This window comes from Carassius auratus, chromosome 46 (assembly GCF_003368295.1).
Source record: "Carassius auratus strain Wakin chromosome 46, ASM336829v1, whole genome shotgun sequence".
Lineage (NCBI taxonomy): Eukaryota > Metazoa > Chordata > Actinopteri > Cypriniformes > Cyprinidae > Carassius > Carassius auratus.
In genome coordinates, this window is record NC_039288.1 from 14521924 (window position 1) to 14542582 (window position 20659).

At 36.4% G+C, this 20659-nt stretch overlaps 1 protein-coding gene across 1 annotated transcript; it reads right to left on the reverse strand.

The window, feature by feature from the left end:
- Positions 1-1777: 1777 nt before the first annotated feature.
- On the reverse strand, positions 1778-20190 carry LOC113063680 (transmembrane protein 132D-like; the record flags this gene model as incomplete). The annotated part of the gene is made up of 8 exons (XM_026234014.1): positions 1778-3780; positions 5076-5267; positions 5471-5741; positions 6673-6878; positions 8641-8784; positions 11841-12015; positions 14474-14620; positions 19295-20190. Coding segments are annotated over 8 exons (3447 nt in total), but the record flags the coding sequence as incomplete, so codon positions are not given.
- Positions 20191-20659: the final 469 nt, after the last annotated feature.

Sequence of the window (20659 nt, forward strand, 5' to 3'; positions counted from 1 at the left end):
ATAGCACAGACGTAGCTGTTATTAAAAACATCCTACACACGAATATGTTTTTCTTTGTGCTATGCTCTTTGTGCTAAGTCAGTGCATTTCATATTTGACTTAAAACCAAAAAATATATAATAATATTTTCATGAGATGAAAGGACTCAAAAATACAACAAAATTAAGTACTTACTTATCAGTAAAACTGACAATATTATAAGAGCATAGTGTGATTTACCAGCATAACACATGGTACATGACAAATTAATTCAACACTTACACTTACACAAAGGTAACATGTTTGGCAGTGTATTTCATACATCACTGTTCCTTCTGTGGAAGAAACTTGTGGCAGTTTTGGAGATGAAATCCTCTCTGCAAATCTATAACAGTCCTGAGGTGCAACTCCTCAGATTATCTGGGTTAGTCCAACCTATTTCTCCACATGCAATGAGGAAAACGCAATTTCAAGATTTCAAGCAGTGTTAACTCAAAGAGAGATAGCTGGGGTTTTTTATTTAGGCGGAGGGCGATGGAAGTCATTGCAAAGATATGGTTGGTGGCATAATAAAACAGAGCAGTTTGTTTGCTGCAGAGATTTCTTCTTTTCACTCCATGCGGTCACTGATGAGCTGAACCAGAGCACAGGTCAAAGACTAGATAAAGGCATCTGAACCAGAAAACAATCAGGAGGCATAAGGAACTTTAGAAGAAGCTGTACTGCTGCAGTGATATAATGGATGAATACACATATTAATAATAAGAAAAACCACTGGAGCCACTATGCATCAGTGTTAACATAAATAAAGGATGTGATACCATGGGCTCAAAACAATGTGTCATTAAGGACCACTACAACAATAGAAATATACTCAATCAGACTCTTTATTTGGTAAATTCATAAGCAGAAAACCAACAGTTAATACTGAAAACTGGGGCTCTGATTTTCTGTTTTAATATTAATTTTAATATTAAATAAGCATAAAGTGTCCCTATTAAGCTATTTCAAAGGTTCACAATCTGGCTTTGGGAGTCCACAACCACAGGTTCGCATGCATGCAAAGTTTTTATTATTATATGCATTTAAATGTAACTTATTTCTCGACAACTCTCAAACAATCTTGATTCAGATGATCCAGTCTGTTGTTATGCGTTCTACTATTCTCTCAATTCAGTGGCACACATATTCACAAAAGCATTGTATTGCAAAAGAAAATAGCTTTGCAAAAGAAAATTTAAGTATTGAGAAAAAAACAAATGTACTTTTTGCAAACAAAAATGAAGAATTGCAAAAGGAAATTAATTTGCATGAAAAAAAAGAAGCTTTGCGAAACAAAATAAGTAATTGTAAAATATTAATGAAACTGAGCCAAAGCAATGATTTTGAAACATATTTCATGGCTATAGATACTAATATCTTTACAATGCTGCTTTTATTTAGCGTTTCAGTGAGCTTACAATACCGTTTTTTCACTTTGATGGAAATTAACCATTTTATGATACAACTGAGGGAAAAGCCTCTGTTTCGCAAAGCTTAATTTCACCATCACTAATATCTACACAAATGAGCTATGGCGTTTAAAGAGGGTTCAAGTTTTTAAGGGATGTCCACACAGGACGTAGGCTGGCATTATGCAGATGTGGTAGCTAGTGAATTGTAAACTTCACAGAAATGGGATTCAAATTTTAAACGACTCATTGAAGCGATTCAGAGTGATTCAGTGACTATTTCTTTTGAGAGACAATAACTTTATTTATGATGCACTTTCAGCTTAACAACTTTGCAGATGGTTTGCAGTCACATACAGCTACGTTACACACCGCATGTAAGGTCATTTTCAAAAATCCATAACAGTGGCACTTTAATATAATACAACTTCATATTTGTATAAATCAATATATTTTATACAATTTCATTTTTAGACATTTTAATTGAAATATTTCATTAAATTACATGTGGAGTATCTGTCTGTTTAAAAACACAAGAAGGGGTTCATTATAAAACATTATATAATCTTCCTTAATATATTATCAGCAATCTTATATACATTTATAAAATATTTGCTGTGATCTGTTTCTACAGGTTTAATAATAATATTACAAATATACAAAAGCAGGAAAAGTAAAAACATTGAAAAGGTTGCTGAAATATTTGCATCATATTTTTAAAAACATTTCAGACAGGCATGCACATAAATGAGAAAGAAATGTTTGTGTTAAATTGTTCATAAAAACATTACTATACAAACTGTCCAATTCAGTTCAATACAACAATTTATATAAGAATGGATTCATGGACTCATGGACAATTTACACAGAGATTCCTGCTCTTATTTCATGAATGAGGCCAATAAAGCTGTTGCATACACAACCATTTCTTGTATCACACCTTTGACACTGGTGTAGCCACAGGCCATGGACCTTCTGGCAGAAACCCTTGGGAATCTTTGTTAATAATTCCTGGTGTCTGACCAAATACTTCCACTGGGCTACAAAAATGTACATGATTGACTCTTTCGGCTTTACTATTTAACCCACCCTGACCAATACTGGCAGCTTGACAACCTACAGCTGGTTGGCTGGCCCAGTTGAAGTTCTGGGTGTTCTTGAGAGCAGCCAGATGTTTGATGTCCAGAGTAGCGAAGGTTGTAAACTGTACTTGATTCCTTTTGCTTGTGGGAGAATGTAGAGGTTCAGTGCGAATGGGCCTTGCCAGGAGGGTGGCTGATCTGACAGCCATCGGAGGCAATGGAGCCATCGGATCCCATCGTGGAGGAAGCGTGTTGGTTCTTCGCCCTAGAGTGGCAGTTCTCTCCTCGCCTGCAATGGCTGGGATCTCCCTTGGCTGGATTGTCTCAGGGCCTCTGCTCTTCTCCATCTGAATGGCTCTTGGGATCTTCACAGCTGCCTGCATCTCCTGCTTGGAGGTAGTTGCAATCGGCACAGCTCTGTTTTGCTCTGCAGCGGTGCCTAGACGAACCCAGTGATGCTTGTGCTCGGATTGACCCTGGGACTGAACTGGAGACTTCTTGCTGCGTAATCTTGCACTTTTGGTGGCACAGTGAAGTAAGATGGCGATAACAGACAAACAAGAGAGCCCTACCAATGCATAGATGCAGACCTCTATGTCTGTGAACACACTAAACATATGTATCAGATCACTCTCCGCTAGTGGTGGTTCTTGCTTAGGTTCTTCTGGTGGAAATGGAAAGTTGGAGCTCTCAAGCAAGTTTCCATAGCCATTCTTTATTGGACTTCTGGGACCTACAGTAACAAGTGCTCTGTCTGCGACAGGTTTAGTTAAGAGTGTTTTATCCATAGTGTTTATTGACTTAATTGTGGATACGCCATCTCCTATTGCTTCTTGAAAGTTGGATTTGGTTGACGCTTTGATCACATTTGTGGTGCTCTCTTGGATAACGGTGTGTTGAAGGTTGGATGTAAGGATCAATTTGTCTCCATCTTCACCATCATTGGCCCGGACACTTTCTTTTTTGCCATTCCCTGCAAGCTGTTCATCCGGAGGGAATTTCACCTGCACCATGCCTCCACCCACAGCCAGTTTGCTCTTGCGTTTAGATTTCTGACAGGCCTCGCAGATAGCTAGCTCCGCTCTGAGCAGTAACCCCTGTCCCTCGGCTTCAGCAACCACAACAAAGACGGACCCTGGGATCTTCTGCACAGATGCTACCCTTGGGTCCAGTGAAGAAATGGTGAGGGAATAACCACTGGGATTGTAAATATCAAGAGGAGTCTGAGAGCCATCACTGAACTTTAGCCAGCAGCTAACCACTGCCTCCTGTAGTATAAAGTAACAAATATTAACTTAAACATTATGTACCACTATAACAGGCTCATCCAAGTTTGAAGCATCAAAGCTGGTCAACTTGGAAATCAATTTCCAGTTAGCATGACAGCTAGGATTGCATCTTAGTGATATGGCCATGTTAATTTCATATTAAGTAGCTCTTTGGCAGGAAATAGTATGTCAGGTGTGTCCAATCCTGCTCCTGGAGGGCCACTGTCCTGCAGAGTTTAGCTCCAACCCCAATTAAACACACCTGAACCAGCTAATCAAGAGACTTCCAGGCAGGTGTGTTGAGGCAAGTTGAAGATAAACTCTGCAAGAAAGTGGCCCTCCTGAACCGAGTTTGGACACACTTGTAGTTGCTTAAAAACCATTCATTGAGCTTTATGCATCCAAATGGATCAATATTTATGTTTGTGGTCAAAATTCCATTTGCTCAACCATCAGAGTGCACAGTGTGAAGAGTTTGTACCGTAACAAGCTTTGGCACAATAACCCAGAGCTGTTTGCTAATACATTATAAGCAAACGGCACCACAGGCTGTCCTATATTCTGGGGTGAAATACATTATGCATTGCCTTAGGAGCTCTGCTTGCAAAGCCCATCAAGAGACGATTGAGACCTCTCACTGAGTACTAATAGATTGATATTGATTGGATCATGTCATGACACTCAGCCCTGGCACTATTGTTTCTTACGCATAATGGTCAGTGCTTCTCGTGGATAGTGATGAATGGTACCAGACACTTAAAATTATTTTAAACAACTTGGATGGATAATGCATTTCTTTAGTAACTAATTACATGTCAATTTAACTGTAATGCAATGTTAATTTAGTACCTTTAATCATTTAAAAAATAATGTAAAAATAATATTTTATTTATTTATTAAAGACTAAAAGAGTTGTTTGAGTTTTTGATTTGTGTTGTTGTGTTTCCAATTTCACACAGTATTTAAAAAAACAGTACTCATGGTGCAAAATGCAATGCACAGGTAATAAATACATGAATCTATAGATTGCTTTGCACTGTACTATATATACCAGTTCAATGTTCAGTGATATGTAAAAAAAAAAAAAAAAAAAAAAACCTACAATATATTGACACATAAAGCCACTTGTTCTATTCAGTTTTTATGTGTCAGCCACAATTAACGTCATGTCTTTGAATTATCATTTGGGGGGGCTTTTCACTTGTCTCTTACATATGCAATTTTTTTTGTGGTAGGATTAATTAGCTTATAATTTGATTAATTAGACTGACATCCCATGTCGCTACATGAATTACCTGCTTGGGGTAATGTATGATCTCCTGTGTAGTTGTCTTGGCAACAATAGCCCTGTTGCTTCCTGAGCTGAGCTGCAGGTTCAGGGAAAGTCCAGAGACCAGCTGCACACCCAGCTCTGTAATACTGACTTTATCATCCAGAACCCGGATCATCCTCTCAGCCAGAACAGAGTCTGACAAAGGAGACATCACCTGATCAACAGAAACCAGCATGGCATCATTTCTTATTTATTTGTCTTCCAATAATAATAATAATAAAAAAAGCAATCCATCTATCTGCTGTCTGTACTGTCACTCATTTTAAATAAACTCACATTAAACTTTGTTGTCTTAATGAATAATGAGAATCGTGCAAAGCTGACAGCTGCGGGCGACTCTGTCATGTTTACCATTACCTGCACAGTGGTGACTCCCACAGCCTTGCCTGTCAGCACGGATCCTGCCTGCAGGCGAGCCACGCTCGTATCCCCAACTCTCAGAAAGTAGCGCACCAGCAGCGTCACATCTACCTGCCAATCAGAGCCAAGGAAGTATGCAGGAGATGGGCTGCTTGGATCTGGCGATTCTGCGGTGAAGACCGTAAGCACTTGAATCAGACTGTGCTGATACTGCAGCATGCAGCCTCGGCTCTTCCTCTCATCCTCTTCCTCTGTGTCCCAGCTCACTCTGAGAAACATGCGGAGAGAAGATGAACAATTTTTTTTCCATCACTCTCCTGTTCTCAATATATCTGCTATTTGACTATGCTCAGCAATCTCTCATCTCTACCTTATAATGAAAGTCTCTGCAATGTCATAAAAAACTGCCAGGATATCTCTGCGGAACACATTCTCTATTCTAACAAGAACGCTTTGGAGCAGTTTTAAAGTGGAAAAAGTCTGTATGAGGGGGAAAATCAAATATAGAAGTTCTGAGCTAGGAACCAATATTAAAAATAAAATGAGAAAATAAAATTCTCAGTGGAATACAAGATTGAAAAATTCAAGAACAATTCACAATATAAATTATGCAACAATTTTTTTTTTTATTAAGAACCCCTTCCTGCCCCCCAAAGTTAATTTTAATAATTTCAATATATTCAAATTCAAATTTAAGAACATAAACCCCACTTATTTATTTATAATGATATTCATTATTTATTTATAAAAGTCTACAATGTCAAAAAATGTCGGGAAATCACTGCACAACACATTCTCCATTCTAACAGTTTAGAGTTTTAAGTGGAAAAAGTTCTAATGAGGTGGAACATCAAATATAGATGTTTTGAGCTAATTTGGGGAACTAAGAATTAAAAAAATATATTATTGATTACCAAACCATAGACAATTAAATGTTAATAATTACAAATCTTTTTTACCTTTGTCAAATTTAAGAAAATAAACCACATATGTTTGTTTATAAAAGTGTATACATTTGTTTTGTCACTATTTAGATAAATGCATTTAAAAGTGCAAAATGATATTATTACACATTTGAATTATACCCACAACTGCTATATGGATTTCAGATGGCTACATTCTGACTAAAAGCACCAACATTTTAAACCGTATGAAGCTTGTTGTGGCAGTGTGTCATTGCAAATACACTTGTCTCTTACCTTTTGCTCCCTGTGACAGGAACTCTCCAGGCTTTGATCTGACTGAGCTCTGGATCAGATATCTCCATATGCAAGGGCAGTCGAGGCATCCATACGCTCACCTCCAGCTGTGTGCTCAGGTAGCTGTAGGTGAAGTTCACCATCATCCTCACTCTTCCGCGTGTCTCCTTTCCGTTAACATACACAGAATCACACCTTTCAGACACCTGTGTGTGAAAAGGGCATATTAAGTTTAGTGCTGTTTAACAGGTAGCATGGGTTTAAAGATATTTTAATAGATCAGTCACAATATTTAGGAGGAAAGAGGCTTCTTATTTCTCAGGTGCTCGATTTGTTTATGTTTTCAGTATTGCTACAGACTATATCACTACAGAAATTCAATGTTATTTCCTAAATTTTGTAGTTTGTGAGTCGTGCATCGTGGTTCCACAGCAAGGCACAAAATCACTTCCTAGATTTCCCACATTCAATGTTTTTCAATGGTGGAAACGAAATCTTAACCAAAAATCTAGTCTCTTCAGTTTCACTGACTGATGTCTTGACACCTAAATCTCTTAATATCTAATTTTGGAACTTTGTATTGCAGAACTCGCATGGTCTTATATTACATAAAAATATTTTGTGGTATGACATTCCTTATTTTTACATGGCTTTGGATAAAAATGCCTGATAAAAGTATAAATGTAAATATAAAAAATATAAAAGATGTTTTCTGGTAATGCAGACATGAGCATCAGTGTGGTGTAAGGTAATGAGCCCTGTGTACTGTACATTGTTCTATCTCATTAGGAAAATCTATGGGCACTGTTGCATAACTGTTTCATTCACCCCCAGTACTTCAAAGACTAATTTATAAACCACAGATCTAGTCTGATTCAGAACTGTGTGCCATAAAAATATTTTCAAGACAAAAAAAAAAAAAAAGATTGAGAGAGACGTCCTTTATTTTTAAAATAATGTAATTTATTCATGTGGTGCATGGGTTTGTGTGCAGTAGTTCAGTCATTCCTTGTTTGTTATTTACTACTGAATAAGTTAGTCCCTTCATTTATGTTTGAAGGCTTAACCTGGAAAAGACGAACTCAGGAGGGCACTGGAGAAAGACTGGAGATCTTTATATCCTCAGATACTCACAGTGAATCTGTGAAAGTGTTTAATATGGAAAAACTCCAGAGGATGATCTGGCAATAATAATAAAAAATAGCTCAAATTCTTCATAATAAGTATGCAAAAAATAAGACTGTTATCAAGGGCACACAATTTAAATAATGAAATTATATAACTGTGCATATTTTAGATAGCAAAATAAGCATGCTTATCAACTTTTACAAGTCAAGGGAAATAATTTCTATATCTTTCATTATTGAAGTCGAAGGTCCATTCAAACTCAGACAAGGTCAATAAGAATACATTAAATATGCGTTCCCTCGCAAAAAAAAAAGATAAACATGGGTTTGTGCTGTGAATAATTTCCTGCTGAGAGAATTAAATCACGAAAAGGGATATTAAGTTAAATTATCGTATTCAGCTTATGTCATGTTGATCGTTTTGAATATTGTTGGGCTTATGCAGTTTATGGTACTATGAATAAATTAGTTCAATTATAAGCACATTTTTGATTACATTTGGTACTGTCTGATACAAGATTTTGCTCCCGAGGCAAATCCAGTTGACCCAGAGGACAATCCGGCAATAACAAAGGGATAAAGCTCTTCATAATACACAGGGGGAAAAGACAGCTGTGCTTTAAGTAAAAAAACACAAGTTCAGTGAGGGCTTTTTTCTCTTTTTAGGTGAGGAACTAGGAAGTGGTAGTTCTCTAAACCGAATTCTCTGACCCCTCTCTCAAGTGCTCTTGAGGTCAGATAGACAAGTCATTCAGAAGCAGAGTAAGGCTGCTAATAGGAAGCACAGAGAGTGTGAGATTGCTAAAACTGTCAGAAGTGGCCTGACTTTGACATGCATTACCTTCAGGACATCCTGGTCTGAAGACCTGCAGTGAGATGAGTTAGTGATATCTGTGATGGAGCCATCAGCCTCAACTCCCAAAACTTTCACAGGCACAGAAACCATCTTCCCAGTCAGCACGGCCGTGTTCAGGAGCTCCGTATCCTGGAAAAGCACAACAAACAACACTCATTTAGCACTAAATTTGACATGACCAGACTAAAGGATAAAGGTTTCAAACTGAAATGTATTCTAAATGTTGCATATTTTAATTTTAGCAAGATGATGTGATCTAGCTGGCTAACATATATGTAACCCTGAACTACAAAAGAAAGTTATAAGTTGCGATTAGTTTTATGCCAAAAATCATTAGGATATTAAGTAGATATGTAACATGAAGGTATTTTGTAAATTTCCTACCGTAAATATATATAAAAAGGTATTATAATTAGTAATATTCATTGCTAGAACTTCATTTGGACAACTGTTAAGGCGATTTTCTCAATATTTAGATTTTTTTTGGGCACCCTCAGATTCCAGATTGTCAAAGAGTTGTATTTCAGCCAAATATTGTCCTATACTATACTATACTATACTATACTATACTATACTATACATCATTGGAAAGCTTATTTATTCAGATTTCAGATGTATAAATCTGAAAAAATAAAACACAATTTAGAAAAAAAAAATTACACTTGTGACTGGTTTTGTGGTCCATGATCATAAGGAATTTTCTTGTTTTTTTTTTTTTTTTTTGTGAATTAGCAAAAATATGACTCAAAGCACTTGTTAGAATCTGATGAAAACTACACACCAATCAGTAATGTTTAACATAATATGCAAATGTTTTCCAAGAAAAGTGTTTATGAATTTATGAAGTTATACATTTGCAAAGAAAACAGTATAATGTAAATATTTGTAGCAAATATTTTACTAGATATTTTGCTAAACATAAAAAATAAAACCCTTTTTTGCTGGGGCCAAAATTTTGTCAGGGTCGGAACTACTGGCCCAATTAGACAGAAAAACAATCCTTGATTGGTCCTGAATAGAACAGCCAAAAACTTCCATCTGAATGCATGTGGCTGTAGTGGTGGCGCTTTAGAGGAGATTCATGAAAGTGACTGTTCTGAGAGTTTTACTGTGCAAACAAACAGCACACTAATTAAAATATCCACACAAAAAAAAAAATATATTAGTTTAACACACTTATACATCTCACAGTGTCCCATCCCTATTTAGCACAGAGTTATGTACATACAGAAAAAAATGTGACTCACTGTAAACAAAACAGGCTAATGCTCAGAACAAGCACTCTCATCATCTAATAAGCTCCTATGAAGTATATCAGTTTGGTGGTGAGTAAAAGCTAAAACAGGTCAAAAATTGTCATGGCAACAAATGTTGGATCAGACTTGCGCTGTCTGAGTTTAATACCCTTATGATTATTTTACAATGTGCCACTGTGATGACGAACACACTAGGATGATTAGGTTTGAGCGTAGATTTAACTTCTAGACCCAACAGATGTCCATGAGAATCCTCCAAATGCAACACAACAGATGCTGACTGTGATTTGAAAAGTTTCCGTCAAAATCCCACACTCTTATACCGGTGTTATTTCAGAGACAGGGTCACTGTGAAACAGACCGTTCCAGTAAACAAATCTGGCAGCTAGCTTTATAATGGATGCTTGATATCAATGAATTGTCATCTCTTTTTGTTTTATTTGTCTTGAATATTTACATGATAAAAGCTATATCATTATATTTTAATGGCTGCTGGAGAACTTGTTACAAAGGGATGCATGTGGATGGCTTTGGGAATTACGTGTGTGTCCTAATAAAATGAATGTCAGTGAATGTCAGGTTAAATTCTGCGGTAGTTTGACCAATGTTAGGGGACTAGAGGAAGATCAAAGGCCGAAAGAAGTGGCACTGTGCCACTGGACAATTAATACACATATACACACTCACAAAAACACACAGACAGAACAAAGACACATAAATCATGTATAAAGGCTGTCATTGTAGCTTTATAGTGAAAGGACTTTTCTCAAAGCATGACAAATACTTGTCACACCAATGCGATTTCATTTTGAAGGGTCCATGCTTCACAGACGTCCTTACAAAACATGACCTCACAAAACCTTTAAAAGTTAAAGGGATAGTTCAAAGAAAAAACAAATATCTGACATTTATTTACCTTCACGTTATTCAAAATGATGCTTTGTTCTAAACAAATATAATAACTTTTAAATAATTTTTACACTGATTTTTTCCAAACAATGAAGTTTATATAAATAAATATATATATATATATATATATATATATATATATATATATATATATATATATATATATATATATATATATATATATATATATATTTATTTATATAAACTTCATTGTTCATATGTATACATATATATGTATATATATATATATATATATATATATATATATATATATACACTGATTTTTTCCAATGAAGTTTATATAAATAAATATATATATATATATATATGTGTGTGTGTGTGTGTGTATATATATATATATATATATATATATATATATATATATATATACATATATATATATATATATATATATATATATATATATATATATGTGTGTGTGTGTATATATATATATATATATATATATATAGACTAATATATGTGTCTATATATATATATATATATATATATATATATATATATATATATATATATATATATGTATACATATATATATATGTATATATATATATATATATATACACACACACATATATATATATATATATATATATATATATGTATATATATATATATATATATATATATGTATATATATATATATATATATGTATATATATATATATGTATATATATATATATACATGTATATATATATATATATATATATATATATATATGTATATATATATATATATATATATATATGTATATATATATATATATATATATATATGTATATATATATATATACATGTATATATATATATATATATATATATGTATATATATATATATATATATATATATATATGTATATATATATATATATATATATATATATATATATATATATATATATATATATATATATATATATATATGTATATATATATATAATAGTTCCAGGTGATCATAATACAAAGAAAGTTGGTCAAAAGTAAAAACATTCCTCACCGTGATCAGTGGTGCTATTCCCACATAGTCTCTCTGAATGGTGTAAATCCTCATGGTTCCTTCATCCCGGATCATGTTTCCAGGCAGCTCCAGTCGCCACGTGATCATCTGGCTCTCTAACTGATCACTCTGCTCCTCCGTCTCAAAGTCCAACTGTAAGACTTCCAGCAGACCTCTGTAAATACGAGATCAGCACACAGTCACATACCAATCTCTGCAACAAGTGACTTCAATTCGTTTTCTGGGTCAACAGAGACATAGAGACATACTGTACAGTGCCAAAGAGGACAGTGTGAAATCTTAAAGGAATAGTTTACCCCGAAATTAAAATTCTGTCATTAATTACTCACCCCATTGTCGTTCAAAACCCGTAAGACCTTTGTTCATCTTCAGAACACATTTTAAGATATTTTTGATGAAATCCGAGAGCACTCTGACTCTCCATAGACAGCAAGGTAACTACCACATTCAAGGTACAGAAATGTAGAATAAACATTGTTAAAATGGTCCATGTGACATCAGTGGTTCAACCGTAATTTTACAAAGCTACGAGAATACTTTTAGTGCACAAAGAAAACAGAAATAAAGACTTTATTCAACAGTTCTTCTCCCCCGAGTTACCATCTACCGCTATTATCGAGAATAACACAATCCATGCGCATGATGCTGATGCTGCTGACGTAGAACACGCATGTGCTGCACCTTGTTTACGAACAGAGGAAAGCATGCGAATGTTACTCTATAATGGCGGTGGGTGGTAACTAAGGGGAGGAGAATTTTTGTTAAAAAAACTTACTTTTAGCTAAAAAAGTATGATCATAGCTTCATAAAATTACTTTTGATCCACTGATGTCACATTAACTATTTTGTTAAGGTTCTTGGTACCTTTCTGGACCTTGTACGTGGTAGTTACCTTGCTGTCTATGGAGGGTCAGAAAGCTCTCAGATCTCATCAAAAATATCCTAATTTGTGTTCTGAAGATGAAATAAAGGACTTACGGGTTTGAAACGACATGAGAGTGAGTAATTAATGACATAATTTTCATTTTGGCGTGAACTAACCCTTAAATAATGAAATCACAATCAGAGATGGAGCTTCTCATCCACATTAAAACAGGCAGCATTATAATGAGTGTATCAGTAGGTTCATTGCAGGAACACGATTCAGCTAACACCACATCTTTCAGCAAGGAAAGGCTTTGATAAAGTGCTTTTATATAACTAAAAGAAAGACTTAAATCCAACTTTTTATGATTCATGCATTTCTATATGGTATGCTGAAGCTCTCACGTAAAAAGGAAGCTTTGAAAGCATCAGAAAAGTAAGTGTCTGTGTAGAAAAAGCTTTCCCAGAGTGGACAGATCCTTAGAGATTTGATTCAAAACTCTATAAATCTTTATACTATATTGTCTTAAATGATGCAATCTCACACTGATTTTTGCTTTCAAGACCATCGTTAAGAGATAAGGGGTGAAAGGTCAAGTGAGCCATGACCCATAATCACTATTCTGTATTAAAGGTTTACCAGCACAGAGTTAACTTTTCCGTTTCACTGGTTGATGTGGAGATCTCTGCTCTAATCTTGTGGAATGTGTTGGTCTTTAAGCTTGTCTAACACACTGATGCACTGAGGATGATTAAAGTTAAGTGGGTCGTCGCTGTAAAACATGGAAAGAATGGCACCGAAAGAAGTAGTCAGGAGAGACTGCACTGCATGCTTAATGGCAGCGGGTGACTGCAGCCATTGATGAGCTATAAGAGTTTCCACAAAACTGATATCCGATTAAATCAATATTCAATATTTTAAAAAAAGTATGTTTATGTACAGCATGTTACAAGCTGCTAGAATTATACATTATACATGATACATGCTATACTCTGCAATAATATTGGCAACACATTCCCGTGGACAATGAACAAGAGCCAATGAGACCAAGAGAAATATGACACCCAGACGGAGACGGACAAGATGCTCACAGTATTCAAGACGCATTTGAATTGGATCCAAAAACAATCAAAAATCTCTTTATATGAAAACCAAGCCAACCGCTCCCCAGTTTAGATGCACATAGGTATAATGAACTCTGAGCTCATTCTTCTTAATAACAGCGGAGGAATGGTACGTTTTCTGTAATTACTAGCAGAGGTGATGGAAAGATTTCACATTTTTATTTATTTTTAGTTATTTTCAGTCGCTTTCCACATGAATAACTAACGTTATGGAATTGATTGAATGGCATTAATCATGAAATCGCAAAGTGTCAAGTTTTTCTCTGAAGCTACTGTCTGTACAGGGTAAACGCAGTTAACCTGCACCTTTTAACTATAGAAAGAGATTGTCTTTAATTTTCATTCAAAATACCATCCTGCAAAAGGCGAACAGGTTGTCTGAACATATGTGAGTACCTGAACAATGGGGAGGGGGAAATTAGAAGGAAGTTTTTCTCTGTTAAAAAATAATTTAGCAATCTGTCACTGAATTCTCAGAGTTTCAGAGGAAACATACCACAGCTGGTGATGTGCAAGGGCAGAAAATGCTTTTTAGCTATGAAATGCCTTTGAAGTGTGAACTACGGAGAGTCTGCGGTTCAGTAGTTTCTAAGAACAATGAGGATGATGCGGCGAGGGCTTGCCTTTTGCTAGTAAATGTGCTTTTCTTCTGGCAGGTCACAGAGATGGTTTGGGTGTCACTTCCTCTGCCAGGTTCCAGAATGATGTCCCACATGTGCGCGTCACTGGGTCTGGCTGTGCTGAATGACATGCCTTTTCTTGATGTGGCTCTATGAGAAGAAACACACAAACACATCGATGACATCAGTGGAAAGGTCTCAGCTTCAGACAGAGACACACAGTCTGCTGACTGACTGCCTGTAGCATATTGAATACAAAAATGTGAAAGTGACATACAGCCAAGTATGGTGACCAATACTCAGGATTCATGCTCTGCATTTAACCCGTCCAAAGTGCGCACAAACACAACAGTGCACACACACACAGCAGTGGGCAGCCATTTATTCTGCAGCGCCCAGGGAGAAGTTTGGGGTTCAGTGTCTTGCTTAAGGGCACCTCAGTTATGGTATTGCTGCCCCGAGACTCAAACCCACAACCTTAGGGTTAGGAGTCAAACTCTCTAATCACTAGGCCAGCTGTCTTAAATGGCCAGTTGCAATCTTATTGGCTGCTGCTATTATAGGATTTACACAAGTACAGTTAATATTACACTACCATTCAAGTATAAAGTCAGTAAGAAGTCTTATGCTCAACAAGGTTCCATTTTAATTGAAAATACCATAAAAACAGTAATATCATTAAATATTTTCACAATTTAAAAAAAAGTTTTTTATGTGAATATATTTTACAATTAACATTTATTTCTGTGACAGAAAAGGAGAATTTTTAGTAGCCATTCCTACAGTCTTCAGTCACATGATCCTTTAGAAATCATTCTAATATGCTGATTTGGTGCCCGACAAATATTCTTTCATTCTCATTATTATCAATGTTCAAAACAGTTGTCCTTTTTAATATTTCTGAGGAAATCGTGATACACAATATAAGAAAAAATTTTAAGAAAAAAAAGTTCAAATAGCATTTAAATAGCAACAGCATTTATTTGAAAGACAAATATTTTTTAACATTTTAAATGTCTTTACTAAATGTCACTTGATGAATTTAATGCATAATTGCTGAACAAATTTCACTTATCAAAATGTTTGAACTTAAGGATAAAAGAACTCAATTTGCCAAAATATTCCAGTTTAGCATTGCTTCACACAGTAAACATCCATGTATTATACAATGAACATGTCCAGTGCTAACTGAATGTTTGCTAGAGGGCATGTGTGTTAAAAACGCTGACTTGCACATCGAAAAGTTGAGGTGGAGAACATTCACCCGTGCTCTCATGGACAGAAAATTAACAAACACATCTCAAGTCCATCTGTGCTGACATCCCTTTCCATTCAACCTGATTTATGGGCCACATTTATAAAAAAAAAATAAATAAACAAACAAATAACATGTACAAACTGGTTAATGGCAGCAGAATAGAGGGAGATATAACGGACAGCTTTAAATCCTGTTCATAGGACCTGCTAAACATGGGTTGAGGTCAGTTAGCATGGCTCTCAATTCCCTGTTTCACTTGCCAGTTTTAAATCTTGGCTTAATCTCTTTTTCAGAAAGAGCGAATGGACATTTATCAATGTTGTATTTATCAAAGGTGTAAAGCGAGCATGCCGCTATAGAGAATTAAATCTCTCTGTCTCCTTTCGCTTGGGCCAACACAACCACATGTCCACCATTCAGTTTAAAAACAGAGCCAAATGCTTATTTTCTTCTCTTATTTTTATTCTTCTCCTGTATCTCTTGGCTTTGTCCACCAGCCAGTCAGTTAGTCGGTCCCTCCTCTCCACTGATGGGACTTAGAGACTGTGGAGTCTTGCCACGTGAGAATCTCACAGACATGTGCTGGAGTCAGGCGTCTTGGGAACCTCAGCCAGAGAGGAAACACGGCTGACAGCATTGTGACACACTGCATTATCTTTCCTCGACCCCTCATCCATCTTTTTTTTTTTCTCAGTTTCACACCACATACTGCAATTCTGCCTCAAAAACAACAGATTTCCAGGCAGCAGATCTCATTAGCATATGTGCACAATGAGACCACAAAAAAAGACACATGCAGATGTGCATTTTAATGATTCCTTCCCAGAATGTATAATACAATAAACACACGTGATGGGCTTTTATCTGGTATTGAGAAGAAATACATGATATTACGGCTGATATCAGTTCACATCGCATGTAGATCTCTGGGACAGCATCTGTCAATCAACCCCTGGGACTCAGGGGAGAGGGATCAGGGTCTGTCTTGACCCATTTTGTATCGTCATCATCTTCAGTGCAGACCGGCAATTTTTAGAGGCAGATGATGCCCTCAGTTGGATAATCCAAACATTTTACAATTCAGGGAAATCAAGAGAAACAATGAAAGCATGAGAGGAAAATAAGGAAAATAATAATAAATTATTGCAATACAGAGAGAGAGCGAGAAAGAGACAGAGGGTCTGTGAGTGTGTTCTGTTGTGGTCTGCCAGGGGAAGAAACACTGTATGGATGAGTGGCAAAAGAGTTCCGTCAAATCTATAATGAGGATCTTGATGGAATGAATCCCTGACACAAAATCAAAGACAAACGAATATTGATAGAATAGAATAAAATAGAATAGAATTCATAACATTAATAAGTAGAATTATATATATATATTTATATTTATATATTATATATTTTTAGTTTACTTGCCAGACTGATATACTATTTTACACACACACACGCACACACACACACACACAGACACACACACACACACACACACACACACACACACACACACACACACACACACACACACACACACACACACATATATGATTCCAATCAGCTTATATTTGTAAAATGGCACAGCTTCTTAAATCTTAATCAGTCAGTCAAGCATTATATTATGGTATTAAGCACTGTTTAATGATAGAACTTTAGTGATTAGAAATAAAACTTGATAACCATATATGAATATGGGTGGTGTTGGCGCAGTGGATAAGACACATGCCTTTGGTGTGAGGGACCCGGGTTTGAATCCACTGTGAAACACCAATGTGTCCTTGAGCAAGAAACTTAACCCCTAGTTGCTCCAGAGGCGTGCAACCTCTGCAATATATAGCGGCTTTTAGTCGCACAGAGTAAAATTTTTGTCACAACTGCCACGAGTGGTTTACTCGCAATGTAGAATGTTGTAAATGTAAACAAGTTATTTTCTAAATTAACTGTTTTTTTTTTAGTAACAGAAAACATGTTGGTGGTGTTGCACTGCACATGGCACTTCATAATTTGTGATGTCTAATGGTTGTCTGAGCTTGTCTATAGTCCAGGCAGCCTGAGCTGAAATAACTTTCTGGGTAAAAGAGAGCAGATCTCTGAAGGGTTAAAGACTTCACTAATTTTCAATCAGTGTGAGGATTATCTATCATAACCTCAGGGGTCTGGACTCTATCTTGGAGAGAGAAGTGGGGCAGAGATTTTTCCCTGGATAAAATCAATCTCTTTGGGATACCAGCCTCCACCTCACTTTACTGCTAACACTGAAAGCAAATGTCCATTTGAGCCAGGGCCGGGGGCAAAGTAAACCCTATCAGAGCCGCATGGATATTGGGGGCTCAGGTGGTATATAGAGCTCAGTTGCCGATCAAATGTATATCTCAGATCACAGACAGGGTTCCTCAAATTTCCAGAATAACCAGAACAAATCAAAATCTCATATTAGATATCAGTCCAACCATAATGTCCAAAGAGAGTTAAAACACTTTAGGGAATATATATATATATATATCCCCACAGTACCATCTAAATTAAACTACTTTGGAATTTTGACTATTGGCTTATAATATGGGTCAGAATACAATTTACATCATCAGTCAGCCCCCAGATTCACTTGCCTTCCAAACTAACGCAAACAAACTTTGTCAGAAAAATAACAGGTTTGCCAATACAGGAAAGAACAATACCTTTGGTCCAAAACATGCCTGTAAATCCAATTTACTAATTTATATGTTTTTACTCCATTGCTGTGGGTTGAGACTTGAATGCACTGTGTGTTTTTGTATGATAGAGCTCTCGCTGTAATATGTTCACTTCTGCCCAAAGGACTCAAGTAGTTATTAGATATTTGTTTTCTTGCTCTATTAAGTTGATGCATTATTTATGGAGAGAGAAGCCGCACAAACAGTGCAATGTTAAGGAATGAATGCTGCCAAATAATTTCTCCATTAGTTTGCCATATATGGAAGAGTGCCTTTGAAACTACTCAAGTTGGAAAAGTGAACTGAGCCGGCACAGGGTTATTACATTTTGGTAATCTGTACACTGAGTGGGACCATTAAATTTTCTCGGCTATGAAGTGGCATGACTGTATTGTTGCATACTTGTTAAATGCACTAAGCTTCTGGGGCGTTTGACACATCTGTTGGCTCCATGCCACACTTCTGTTCCAAATAGGACGCTGTTATCTCAATCCCCATCGCACCTCCTCATCTTATTTTGGCCTGACCCAAAGTCTCTTCCAGGAAGACAGTTGACATTCATTGTGCCATCTGAGAAAACCATATAATCCTGAACAGAGTAAATCCAATTTCTCAGCACTACATTATGTGCACAGATTTTTTGCTGACTTCGAGGTAGAAGCATGTGAAATGATTATAGTCTGAAAGCCAGGTTAGATCTACCAAACACTTGTTTATGCCATATTTTGCAGCGATCGTATTTACTTTAAATTCCAGAGATATTTTGGAGAAGAAACAAACTCATGCAGGTCTGGAACAACATGAAGGCGAGTAAATCATTTTTGGGTAGCTATCCCTTTAAGCAAAATTGGCAGGTAAGAAAGCGTGATCTCAATTTACCTGAGTATGAAACCTTCAACCGGTGATGTACTTGTTAGGAACACGTAGAATGTGGCTGTGGCTGTGGTCTTCAGTGGTTTCGAGGATGTCTGGATGATTACAGCTCCTCCAAGACGTAATCTCATAAATGTGGGGTTTCCAGGAGGTGATCGCAGAAGGTTTACAGTCCCAATCCTCTTCATTGAGGTACCATAGATCTGCCCTCCCAGTTCACCACGCTGTGGACCCCTTCTTATCTTGCTCTCCTGTGGGACACACTGACCACTGGGACGGGGTCCGATCTGGTAGTAAAGTTCAGCAACATTTCCTCTTTGATCACCTCTCTGCTCCCAGCTCGACCTACTACCTCCAGGGTTGAACCACCCTGGCTCAGGCTTCAGGTGCACCAAGCAGAAACCACCATCTGCTGAGATGTCACAGCTTTCCCTGACCTCCCTGGATTCCCAGAAGGCATATGCTGTAACGCAGAGATGCCCTCCTTCGTTCTGCCCTGGGATGTTTTGCATCGGCCCCTCGCTCATATCATCTCTATTACCAGTTGCATAAAACAACAGATATATGGCAGGTGTAGAAGATCTTACTTGACGGGCCAGTATAAATGGTCGGATCCTGGGGCCAGTGTGGATCATATGCAGTGGTATAGACTGCTCCAAAGACATGGGACCATAGCTGACATTGATAGCCGGCTGGCCATTGAGTCCAGTGAGGATGAAAGGTTGCCTTTGTGCCCGCAGGCTGGAGTTGTCCATTACGTCCTGACTGGTGTCTCTGAGGAGGAGGTAGTCTGCATTGATGATTTGATAGTTCACACTTGGAAGAACAGCGAGAGGGGACAGGGATCTTGGGTCATCTGACAACTCCACAAACTTAATTCCTTGAAGACACAATGGATCAAATTAGAAAAGCATAATACATATGAGAGATTATAAAGTATTAATGGTATTTTCCAGAAAATGTTGTACACATCACATATCCCTACTGACCCCCATAATGCAATTTTTCAGCTGGTTTTGTTTCATGAACCCGATTTGACTTCAAGTTTATTTTTGTGTTCAACCTGCCTATGTTGGCACGCCTATTTTAGATGAACTTGAATATATATATTTTTTTAAATAAACACTTTAATTGCATACATCTTTTAGGCAAAATATATCTAGTAATCTAAATATATAAATATATCTAAATATATCTAAAAGCATATCTATTTTGCTATCCTAAGTAAGCATGATTAAATGGTTAGTTAAATTTTAATATTTGCATTTTATTCCGGTCTTCAATTCCAACGCGTTTTTGAATCACTGCCCACTAGTTGTAAATGATTGCTTTACAGGATAATGTACTAATAAAACCTTTCATTCAAAAACA